This window comes from Stegastes partitus, unplaced genomic scaffold (assembly GCF_000690725.1).
Source record: "Stegastes partitus isolate 25-593 unplaced genomic scaffold, Stegastes_partitus-1.0.2 Scaffold1175, whole genome shotgun sequence".
NCBI classification, from domain to species: domain Eukaryota; kingdom Metazoa; phylum Chordata; class Actinopteri; family Pomacentridae; genus Stegastes; species Stegastes partitus.
The window spans coordinates 41,473-53,318 of NW_007578906.1; the positions used below are offsets into that span (position 1 = coordinate 41,473).

Sequence of the window (11,846 nt, forward strand, 5' to 3'; positions counted from 1 at the left end):
ACTGAATGGTTCCTCATGTTTCCTCCACTGTTTGTCTTTACGTGTCCAAAATTCCTCCAATTCACTGAAACAGTAAACATACTTAGTAGTGGGTCAGCAGAAAGACTGAATGTAGTCAGAACTGTGTCACAGACCTTTTTTACAGCAGACATTTTAAGTTGTCAGCGGAGGGAAACTATAGCTGGCATTACTGATGTCACAGGTCCATCAGTGTCCCAGTCAGCCATGACAGTGAACCAGCAGGAACACTTTCCCTTCTGTGACAAGTTAAAGTATCTGCAGCAAAACATGTCAATTATTGAGCCTATTTACACTTAATTTAAATGATAACACAATGAGTATTAAACAAGCATTCAAACTGAAGGTTATTCCTGGTTTAATGTTGGTGACAGACAGTGATCATTTCAACAAGCTGTTATCATCTTCTGAAGGTTGATTATCATCAATATGGAGTTGGGCTCACCAAATCATGTTCATTTAAGAAATAAGTTAAAATGAAAACAAGCCAAGAGTTGGTTTCACAGCAAGCTACTGTGAGCTAAATCGTGGCAGTTTGCAGAGCCTCATGACGAGTTAAAACATCGTCTGTTTCTCACACTTTGGCAGGTTAACGATGACTGAGCTGTTCAACTGAAGCCATCAGAACTGTTTCAGTAATAAAGACATAAAACTTGATTCACATCCAGAGCTCACGCTATGACAGTCATCCATTATGGATAGAAATAAAGTCTTTGCGACTCCCTTAGTCATCAAACTCAGGGGGTGATGCAAAATCCAGGGGTCTCAGAAGTGCAATCGTACAACTGCTTACTCAGAAAGTTTTGGGATAAACTTTCAAAACTATAAGCAACTGGACAGGAAGGAGTACGTTGGGTGGAATAAATCACTAAAATTATAACTCGCTGATCAGAAAGTAATGAGTTGAACAAAACTTAACTGGAAATAGTAATTTGAGTAAAACAAACTTCTTACTATCATATTTGGAGTACACTTTAACAATCATCTCTGTGAAGATTCTCAGTCATCCAGGTCATGGTTATTCTTGTGGATTAATGGTAGCAAGTGGACTTGCTTGAGTTCCTTGAAGACTTTTCACCTCTCATCCAAGAGGCTTCATCAGTTCTGTCTATTAACAATTATCCATTTCAGTAGGTGGCGCTATCGTGATAAACAAGGATCCCATGACTGCAGCCTCCTCTGCTGCAGTCACAACATATTGGGACCAGCAGGGGAGAGGGTGGGCTTACTGTCAGCTGCAGGTGACCTGTTCACACACTCAAGGTGTGTAAGTCAGTGTCAAGAGGTCTTATTCTCATTTCTGGAGCAGGTCAAGACCCACGTGGCTCTGGGATGACGACAAAAATCATTTATTTCATGGTTAACGGGAAGCTGGAGCAAGCCGAGCTGGGAGCCGACTGCTCTGCTGCAGATGTCAAAGGTAAGACAGAGAGCTGATGCTTTATACGCATTATATCATCATGTAAATGGTAAAACTGAGTAAGAACTATTATTCTCTTTAAACATTCACTTTAATCACACAGAAACCTAGATAACAGGCGTCACATCGTAGCGTTGTGAGCAGGAGTTTCTCATGGTTTCAGGAATGTTCCTGTGGCTGCTGTGTGTGAAGTTCTGACCTCCATGTGGCTTTGACAGGTCCTCAGGTTAAAGAGCTTTGTCCTGGTTGTTCCTCTCATCCTAAATAAACCATGTGACAGCTGGCCTCTCACCTGTTAGGTTGCCAATAACAAGTAAAAGAAAATGTAAAAGACGGGAAACTATGAATGTCAGTAGGTTGTAATGTCTATGACTGGTCCTTAGATCTTCCAGTCATTTACAACAACTTGTGGAAAATAAAGGTTCAGTTCAATATTCACTGTAATAGATTTACGTGATGGTCAAAACCATATGAGATGCCATCTCATCATTAACTGCTCTATGTTCGACGCAAGGATGAGATTTACTTTAGGATAAATACTGCCTGAAAATGTGTATTTATTATATTTTTTAAATGGCACAGGAAATGGAACAGGAGCTGCGACAGTGTTCAGTTGAATAAGCAAAGTAATAATATTCATTATTCAACAACAAGGTTCAGTATTTCACATTCCACCACCAAGTTATACAAAGTAAAAATAAGGAAAAATGGGTCAGACACAATGCATACTATATATTCTAGATTGCAGCATTTGTGATTGTTTTTGTTATAAATTACACTTTAAATATGAAATTAATTGTTCAGTTCTAATTACACTCACAAGTTCATTCTGTCAGCTTGACCACAACTAAAGAAATACAGTAAAGAAATAAAAAATGTCCAATACTTACATTTTTTTTTAGGTATGTCTTTATTAACTCTCTATTTCTGGTTATTCCTTTTTTGTTGTTGTTGTTTTGCTGCTGGTATTATTTGTAATAAACTTCTGTTGCGCTTTTTGAGCCCATTTAACATGGTTCCCAAATAAATATCACTTAAATCAAAATCTTAGCTTACCATCAGTTTTTATCTGTTACCACTTCCATGCAGTTAGAAGGAATTCAACAGCTCATTTGAGATAATAAATAAATCAAATGTGTGCACAGTCCTGATTTTGTTAAAACATTTTAGTGGTGATCAACCTAAGAAAGGAAGCTTTTTCATAATGTTGTGCAGCCAAGGAAAACAGGCAGATGTTACGATTAGTGACGCCACAACAAACGTTACATATTTTAGTTGATAAAGTCATCAAATGCAGTCAAATCTCTGTCTGGCAGATCTGTTTCGAGTGGCGGCGGAGGCAGGGCCGCACCACATCCTGAAGATGTACAACACAAACGGCAGCGTGGTGAACATCTCCCCCCGGCTGGAAGCCAACAGCGTGGACTCGTACTACCGGCTGGAGGTGGTGGCGTCGGATCTGCAGAGTGAGCACCCTCATCTGTGATGCCTTACTTCCCACTAATATATTCACTTTAAATCTCTAAGCATGGTTTTTTTTTTTTAAAATTCTGCAGCACCTAGTAGATATTTGTGTAAACTTTTGTCATAATTAGCTTCTGAACTCTTGAGTTATAGCCACCAAATTAGAATCACCTCATCCTCGAGTCCAAGTCAATAGTTGTGATAAATATCAACAACTTCCCTGGAGGTGTTGAAGAGATATCAGGCTCAGAGAACAGGATGGACAGAAAACGACGGGCAGCTTGAGCAGATGTGAAATCTTTAAGTCCATTCTTCAAAAAGATTTCAATAGCACTGCAGCTGAATTGGTAATTATCCTTTTTTGATGAAAAGTTTCTCTCTGGTCGTTGATTCAACCCCTAAAAACTCATCTGTGTGTATCGAAGTTACATATTTGGACATTTTCCAGGAAAATAATCCCTTTCTGCCTTAAAGTAGCTTCACTATGTGAGCAGACAGGATTTTTCAAGACAGTTTTTCAAGTATGAAAATCAAGAAGTCTGAATCCATATTTTTAAGACTGTCCTCTCTACATAGGAGTTTTAAGGTGGAACTCCTCAGCCAGAGTTTTGAACTTACATCATTCTGCCAAGTCTGGCTTTCTTTCTCTTTTTTGGTTTAAGACATTTAAAATGTTGTGATTTGTTTCTACAAGACTCTTTAATTCTGTTTCTTTCTGCAGGTGTGGCGATGCCGCTGGAGCTGGACAGCATGGAATACAGGTGAGAGCATCACGAGGAAAAATGATTTACCTTCAGAGCAAAACAAACTCACGGTTCTTTACCGTCTGCGTCTTCAGGCTGCGTCACCTGGAGAACAAAGTAACTGAAGATGTGGGAAAGACTCCAGATATCATCTGTGAGCTGAAGACCCAAGTGGAATCTTTCAAGAGAAAGCTGGAGGTCCTTCACACAAACAAACAAATTTACGTTGAAGTGCATTCTAACAACACATTAGTGATTAGTAGATGAAGCTGTCACTGCTGCTGTACAAACAGTCTGCACAATCAGAGCTGAATTTGTGAGTTAGCTGGTTTTGTTTGGTTTCTTTCATAGTTTGACAGACATTGCATTTCATTATATGTGGTAGTAAAAAGGTTTTATTAAGTGTTAAACTCTGTAAACTTGAGACTGCTGATGTCATAAGACACCATTTTCAGAGGATGCCATCTTTACAAAATTGTCTGGCTTCCCTCAGTCTCTGTTCAAAGACTCATGTTTAAGTTAATTTGCAGAATACACCTTAAATATACACATTAAAAGCCTTAAACAGTAACCAGAGTGGCACTGCAAACATTTCATGGCATCGCTCTGAACTGTTGGGAGTCTGACTTACTCCCTTCACATTTCATTTTGATCTGAATATTAAAAGTTTTGCTGTCAGAGCGTGGAGCACCTGAGCTGGATGGGCCTGTTTAGGTACGACTGCGACCAGCAGCTCTCCAAGTCGTCCCAGAAACCCAAACTGCCTCAGATGAGTGTGCAGGAGGAGCACCAACGAGTCCGCATGAAGTTCTTCAACATGAGGTGAACTTGTCATCTGGTTTCTGCGCAAAATAAGATTGAAAGAAGCAGAATCGACCCCCAAACTCTCAGCTTTCTGATGCAGATGTACTGAAATTCACTTTATTATTTAGTTTACATAGGTATTAAGTGTGTCTGTGTGTCCCAGCATGATCAAAATTCACATAAAATCAGCACAATACATTTACAATTTAAGCTGATTTTGAAACTTGTGGTTTAAAGACAGCTTAACCACCACAATCCAAAAAATAGTTGTGTGATCCATGATTTAAAGGCTGACTACAACTTTCTCAGCACCTAGCTGTGTCTTGATACAGCTGACGAACCTTAGACAGCTGTCTTTCATTGACTTTATCTGTGTAGTTAGCTCTTCCAGTGATAGTTGGTCTTACCAGTGCTTTCTTTGACTGTAGTTGTGTTGTAAGCTCCTTCTGTGACTCTGGCGGTTTCCCTCGCTGTCTTCACTTGGCTTTAACTGTGTGGTTTGTGTAGTTACTTGAGTTAGTTGCCAACTGTTCTTCCATCTCTACTGCTGTTGACAGTTTGATGACTTAGAAATGTGTTCAGTTACCTGCAGAAAGATATCAAACGTCAGGTCTTCCATTATTAGCTAATTATCTGGCCCTGTCTTGTGGAGAGGTTCTGTATTAAAGGTCGCTTTTAAGACCGTTCGTACTTTAAAAATTGTATTTATATTGCCATCATGTGGAGAATATATTAAGCCCCACAGCAGACAAACTAGCAGACAAAGTGCGTTTTAGTTCTTACTTTTAGCTCCGTTTTGTACTTGCTGCAAATTTAGAGCGCTGTTCACACAGACACACAATAATCATCATATACACTTATATGGAATAATCATTTCCTACATAGTACTGGTCACAACTATCAGAAGGCCATGTACCGGTTAGAATTCTGCTTTGACCACATCAACAGTTTCTATGTTTTGCCTACTTTGGAGTCTGTTCTGTGTTGCTGCAGCTCGCTGCAGGTGACAGAGGAGGTGCGAGAGCATCTGAAAACTCCCATTTTTGACAACTGGTGGGTACAAAGACACACAGAAAGACACCCTCAGACTCACACACACACACATTCCTGTCACACCAGTGTGTGGTTTTGTTGGCAGGCAGTGGGAGGAGGCAGAGATGCTGGTGCTGCTCCAGGTGATGTACACCGACCTGGACTTCCTGACGGCGTTCAACATGGAGGTGGAGGTCCTGCAGAACTTTCTCTTCGAGGTGTACTGCCACTACAACAACATCCCCTTCCACAACTTCCAGCACTGCTTCTGCGTCACGCAGATGGTACGAACAGGAGGAAGAAGTCACATCCAGAGAGAGTCTGAAATTATCAGCTGAGCGGATCAATGATAGAAATTAGATAAACAATAATACAAACACACAATAACACTGAAATAACTCTTAAGGAAATTATACTTGTCTATCAATTATAACACTTCAAACATCTGTTTCATACATATTTTTAAGGCTGTTGCCATTATTATACTTAACTGTTAATTTATTTCAAAGACTAAAAATGCTAATTATTCAGCATTTGTGGTTGTTATATAACACCTAAGGTGATCTAAACTTTTTCATCAAGGCTTCACTTCATTTAGCGTCCAAACAGAGGTGAATAACACACTGTGGCAGGACGCTGTTAAGCATTAAACCCTATTATCAAAGATGAGGGTATTGGAAATATAAAGTGGATTATATAAAGTTTACTAGGTGTATATAAAGCGGCCACCTGCAACTACAACAGAGTAATAATGGTGATTTTTCATAATGAGCTGCTGAGTTTACTCGTCTCAATGCAGAACTTTTAATTAAGTATTTTTAAAGTGTGCTGCTTAATAATAATTTTTGTATGTCTCACAATATAAAAATGTCTATTTTACAAGGCAAAGTCAAATTAAAAGCAAGTGAAATATTTGGAAAAACTCATCTTCTAAAACATTTAGGATCTCAGATTTCTTAGTGAATATGTGCCAACATGCAGGTGATGTCCAAATATCACACACTGACATATAGATGTGTTATTCATTTTCAACATGGTCCATATTGGATTCTTGAACCATGACTAGTTTGGATTTTCTTGTATTACATGAAGGTCTCCTCATAAATCGAGTTTCTCGCATTATTTCTTGTGCTGATTGTGACTTTGTGTGTTTGAGGGAAACGGTAACAAAATCAGTCCATTAAGACAAAAGGTCTTTTCCTCTTGTGAATGTAGTGAAGCTTTATTGTTTCCCGGTTTTGCTGGCGTGTCTTCTGGCAGATGTACGGGCTGATCTGGCTCACAGATCTCAGGAGCAAACTAGGAAGGATTGACCTGCTGATCATGCTGACCTCGGCTCTGTGCCACGACCTCGACCATCCCGGCTACAACAACGTCTACCAGGTGGCCTCGCCATCGTACCGTCTGCCTGTTTTTATAAAATATGTTTGTCTTACAAACAAGATGCTTCTAAGTTATTTATATGGATTATTAATTTCACACAGATCAATGCTCAGACTGACCTGGCTCTTCGCTACAACGACATTTCACCTCTGGAAAACCACCACTGTGCCGTCGCCTTTGGCATCCTGGCCAAGGTAGAAAAGCATGATGTGCTGAAGGATTTAAAAGGGACGATAAAGAAATTAAAAAACAAGTATGATTGGAAATATTAATAGTATAGAGGCTGGTGGGAAAAGTGGGAGTCCAAATAATACAAGATGTGGGGAAACTAAATCTTTGGAATCAACTAAATTATTCATTTTATTTTTAAATGCGAATGATTTTGTCATCTTACTGCAAAGTGACTTAATTTTTAGAGCTCATTTTTTCACAAGACAAAAAGAAAATCTTGTTTTTAATATTTATATGCAACAACTAAGCTAATATCATCAGCAAAAAGTCACAAACATTGACAGCAGTAGCTACAGACGTGTGAAGTTTGTATGGTTACCTAAATAAGTTATAAAAACCTATTTCATGTCATTTGAAGGTGGTTACCCCCTAAAGAAGAAAAATCTAAAGGCAGAGGAATACTGTTCAAAACTGCATAATAACAAAAAATGTTCTTCCAGCTTTCTTTTTAGTTTGAAGAAACAAATTAAACAAACCTACGTATAAATATAATACATTTAACACCAACAGTTAAGTAATTGCGGTTTGGTTGTAATATCTGTAATTGCACACGTCTATACTGTAATACTTTTTCAGCCATCACAACTTCGACATGTAGTTACAGCATTTTTTTTTTTACTGCGTTCATTCATCATTTATTAACTACATGTATTAATTTGAGACCATCCACACCTGAATACAATATCATTAGAGGACCAAAAAAGAGCCCTTGAGCTCCTTTTAATCAATTACAATAATGAAACAATAATTACTAGAAAAAAATCCCAAACGCTAAAATACAAAACACACATTTAGACTTTCCTGTTTGACACTGTAGCCACTCAACACATTCAAATGTTGCAAATTTACTTTTGTTTTGCAGCCAGAGTGCAACATCCTTAAAAACCTGACCACTGAGCAGTACAAACTCATCCGAGGAGGAATGATCAAGTAAGACTCACATCTCTCTTTGCGTGATGCTGACTGATTTGTTCAGTTTCTAATATGACGTTGTGTTTTCAGATGCATCCTGGCCACTGACATGGCGAGACACAATGAAATCCTCAACAAGTTTAAAGTCCTGCAGCCGGTGTTTGACTTCACCAACAAGGACCACAAGGAAGTGGTGAAGAAACACACATTACAACAGCTTCCTCTCCGTGTTTTCAGTCTTTTTTAGGCTTTCTGATGAGTTATTTTTCAGTTTTCATGGTGTGGTTATAACTCCACATCACATTAAAACCACAAAAATCTCCTTCTGTTTAGGTTACAAATACCAAAATGATTAATTATTGCCATCATGTGGCAACAAGTGGAGCAAACAGGGTTATTACTGCTAAATAAGCATGAATTAAAGCATCCCTGTTGTTGTGTTTTAGCACTTTATCAGTACATAGAACATTTAGTGACACAAATGTAAAGAAGCTTTAAATTAACTCAATTTCTCTGCAAAGTTCCTTTCAAATGTACCACTCATGATTCTCTTATTCGAAGAGATTGTACCAACAAATGTCTTACCGTTGACTCGGACTCTGCATCCTTGTCTGCAGCTGATGAAGATCATGGTGAAGGTGAGCGACATCTCCAACGAGGCGAGGCCGATGGCGGTGGCCGAGCCCTGGCTGGACTGTCTGCTGCAGGAGTTCTTCAACCAGGTTCTTATTGTCCAAACAGGGCTTCCTAAGAGACACTCATTATGGGGAACATTACGGCTGACTTTTAAAGAAGGGAAGGTTCTGTTAAAACCACCTCAAAACAGAAAACAATCAACATAAAGGGCTGCATTTCAAAATATAACACACAGCTTTTGAGATCGACAGCTTGGCGAAATATATCTGGTGACACATAAGAAAATTAAGGCAAATAAAAAACACAAATCTTGACTAAAACATCAGTCACTTTTGGGGAATTTAATTTGTAGAATTTGTACTCTGAAGAGAAGAAATGCAAATATAATATACATAATAAAAATGTTGCTTTTTTTAGAGTTTATTTCTCTAGTTGGAGGATAAAGTGGATGATCTGTGAGATGGATCATTCCATATTAGATCAAGTCAAATTGAAAAACCTTCTATCCTTACCCCCAGAATCAGCACATCTCTACAATCGACAATAAATTTAGCATTTATAATAAATTAATGAATGCTTTTACCCTCATACTATGAATATTTTCAGTTCATTTTTCTGTAACCAACTTTAAGCATCAGTATTATGGGATATGACAACGTCTCAAGAGCAGAATCACCTTTTGAATGTATCTAAACTGATAAACATGTGTACTTTTGTTCTGTGTTGTTGTGCAGAGCGACACAGAGAAACTCAAAGGGCTTCCAGTGACTCCATTCATGGACCGAGACAAAGTGTCCAAACCGTCCTCTCAGACCAACTTCATCCGATTTGTTCTCCTGCCGCTGTTCAGCGAGCTCACCAAACTGTTCCCCTGTCTGGAGGTAAACGCTTTAATTCACCGATTCGGCTCTTTCATCGAGTCGTGTTTGCTGAATCACAGCAGGAGAACAATACAGGCTTCACGGCTCTGAAAATGACAGAACTGACTACATACAGTCGAATTAAGAGCTGAACTAACTGGTCAATGTAGGTCTGTGGTTTATCAGGACATCAACAGATAAGTGATCTGCAGCGATCACTAATACCCAAAAAACACGAGTCCAGCTGCTTATTTCTTAAATGCATAACTGGAATGACATTTAATAAACCAAAATAAGGGGGGCATTTGCAATCTGTTGCTGTTTGACAGGTCAAATGTGACCTCATTATTATTGTATATTTACTATATGACCACTTTTGTGAATACTCTCTAATATGTAGTTAAAATCTTTCTGTTCAGATGTGCAAAGTATAGAAAAAGCAAACAGCGACTTATGTAAATGCATCTGCAGCAGATTTATCAACGCTGACTGAACTGCAGAATGATATTAAATTCGTTTTTTGTGTGCAGCAACATATTCTAGAGCCGGTGCGAGGAGCCCTGGAGTATTACTCTAACCTGGAGAGAGCCACCAAGGAGGAGGGGGCCACCGCCAAACCGTGAAGAGGAAGAGGAGGAAGAGGAGGAAGAAGAGGAGGAGGTGTCTCATTCAAGTCTAAAAGCAACAGTTGCATTGAGCAGCAGTGTGCAAGAATGATAGCTAGAGAGGAATTTAATGCATTTGGCAAAAAAATGTTTGATTAGAGGATTCTGTAGTGTCTTCAATAAATACAAATATGTGGGGTAAAGTTGACTTTTTGGTGCTTTTTCTTGTTTGAAATAAGATTTCTTCTTATACATGAGGAGTGAAGACGGTGACTTTTCCACAGTTGTTGGAATATTACTCACTAGACTAGTGGGGGTACTTCATTAGGAATCGTTATTGAGCTGATCTGGATGGATGTCACCTTGGAAGCTTTGTCATGAAGTGAAAAAGCTCAGAAAGTTTTACATTTTTACTACAGCCTGAGATGACTGTTGAAGTACTCAGACACTGCAACAAATGTAGATTAAACCGCTGCTGGAAATAGTCCTGAATAAAAGGAATGTGAGCAAGCAGCTGTTTTAGCCTTTATTGAATATGAAATTGTGTATTTATGAAGTGTTTTAAAAGAGGAAGTCCAGTGGAAGTCAGGCAGTAAAGTGGCACGAACAAACTCTTTTTTTAAATGGGTTGAAAATGAGGAAAAGCAGAAAAACAGCAACATGAATCGAAGTGATATGTAGTGCTGACCTCTGTCGATTTAAAAAGATAGTAAAGTATTTAGCAAATACTCTAGAATAAAACTCCTGAACACAAACAATAAAAACGCATTAAAACTGGACCTTTAAGATTGACTAACAATCTAGTTTTCTACTTAGCATTTAATCAGTGCGTCTCTTAAATTGTGTTCGCTTCTGCTGTGTCAAAAAAAAGATTCGCCTTTAGTCACCATCTGAAGGTAAATTGAGAAGTTTATTTTTCAGTCACTTAATTTACAAATCCAAAAACAAAAGTGCAAATGTGTGATTTCTGTCCGAGCAATGCGTCCGATAAATACTTAAAGTTAAAAATAACAAGGGCTCAACATTAGTGTGTTTCAGACAAAACGGGAAGAAAAAAAAAATACAATAAATCTTCAATATATACAACAGTTTTTTCTTCAGTACATTCTCTTGGCATTTTAAAAGCAAAACAACACGGAGTGACGATTTTTTTTTTGATGCTAAACTCCCTCAAAAGTTTGCGGTCTTTGTGAAGCGTTAGCAGCTGGGAGCTCGAACCCATCGAGGTTATTTTTCACCACAACAAATACCACGACACAGGAAACGACTGAGGGGAGAGAAACACTGAATGTGCAGTTTCTTTTTTCCCAGATTCTTGATTTTTAAAGCGCTGCAAATGACCTTCATTGAAATATTAGCATCTTTAAACACACCTTCGTCCTTCCCAGGTACTTTTCTTCATTCTAAAGACTCATCTGCAGCTGCCGGCTGTTTTAACTTCTCCTTAATATTTAGCTTGTAGTGTCACACACAGCGGAGGTACAGTTTTAATGTTATTTTTTGTCATTTCAAGTAACAGAAGCTTATACAAAGTACCATTGCTTCCTCAGCTGAAACCTGTTTAACTGGTGTCAGATATGTCGACTTCACGCTACATTCAGAAACAATGCTTTTAAAGGCTCCTGCACACGAAACTTGGTCAAATATTTATTTGTAAATCCAGAGCAGCAGCCTGAGAAAACACTTTGGATCGCACATTTAGGAGCCCATCCATCCATCCATTATCTATACACCGCTT

The 11,846-nt window shown here is 38.5% G+C and overlaps 1 protein-coding gene across 1 annotated transcript; it reads left to right on the forward strand.

Annotated features, from left to right (window-relative positions):
* The first annotated feature begins 1,350 nt into the window (after window positions 1-1,350).
* On the forward strand, window positions 1,351-10,126 carry LOC103368590 (high affinity cGMP-specific 3',5'-cyclic phosphodiesterase 9A-like). Its single transcript, XM_008297002.1, has 14 exons — window positions 1,351-1,438; window positions 2,755-2,904; window positions 3,597-3,663; window positions 3,741-3,843; window positions 4,325-4,467; window positions 5,443-5,502; window positions 5,588-5,765; window positions 6,742-6,864; window positions 6,966-7,058; window positions 7,958-8,025; window positions 8,098-8,200; window positions 8,625-8,729; window positions 9,378-9,524; window positions 10,034-10,126. Exons 1-14 carry the CDS (start codon window positions 1,351-1,353, stop codon window positions 10,124-10,126), a joined length of 1,521 nt encoding a protein of 506 aa, XP_008295224.1.
* The last annotated feature ends 1,720 nt before the right edge of the window (window positions 10,127-11,846 follow it).

Bases quoted from the DNA above. Each gene is read 5' to 3' on its own strand.
- LOC103368590 (XM_008297002.1), top strand. From the start codon at position 1,351: ATGACGACAAAAATCATTTATTTCATGGTTAACGGGAAGCTGGAGCAA. The intron at 8,026-8,097 runs GTAAGACTCACA...TTGTGTTTTCAG, and splicing joins ATCCGAGGAGGAATGATCAA to ATGCATCCTGGCCACTGACA. The intron at 9,525-10,033 runs GTAAACGCTTTA...TTTTGTGTGCAG, and splicing joins AACTGTTCCCCTGTCTGGAG to CAACATATTCTAGAGCCGGT.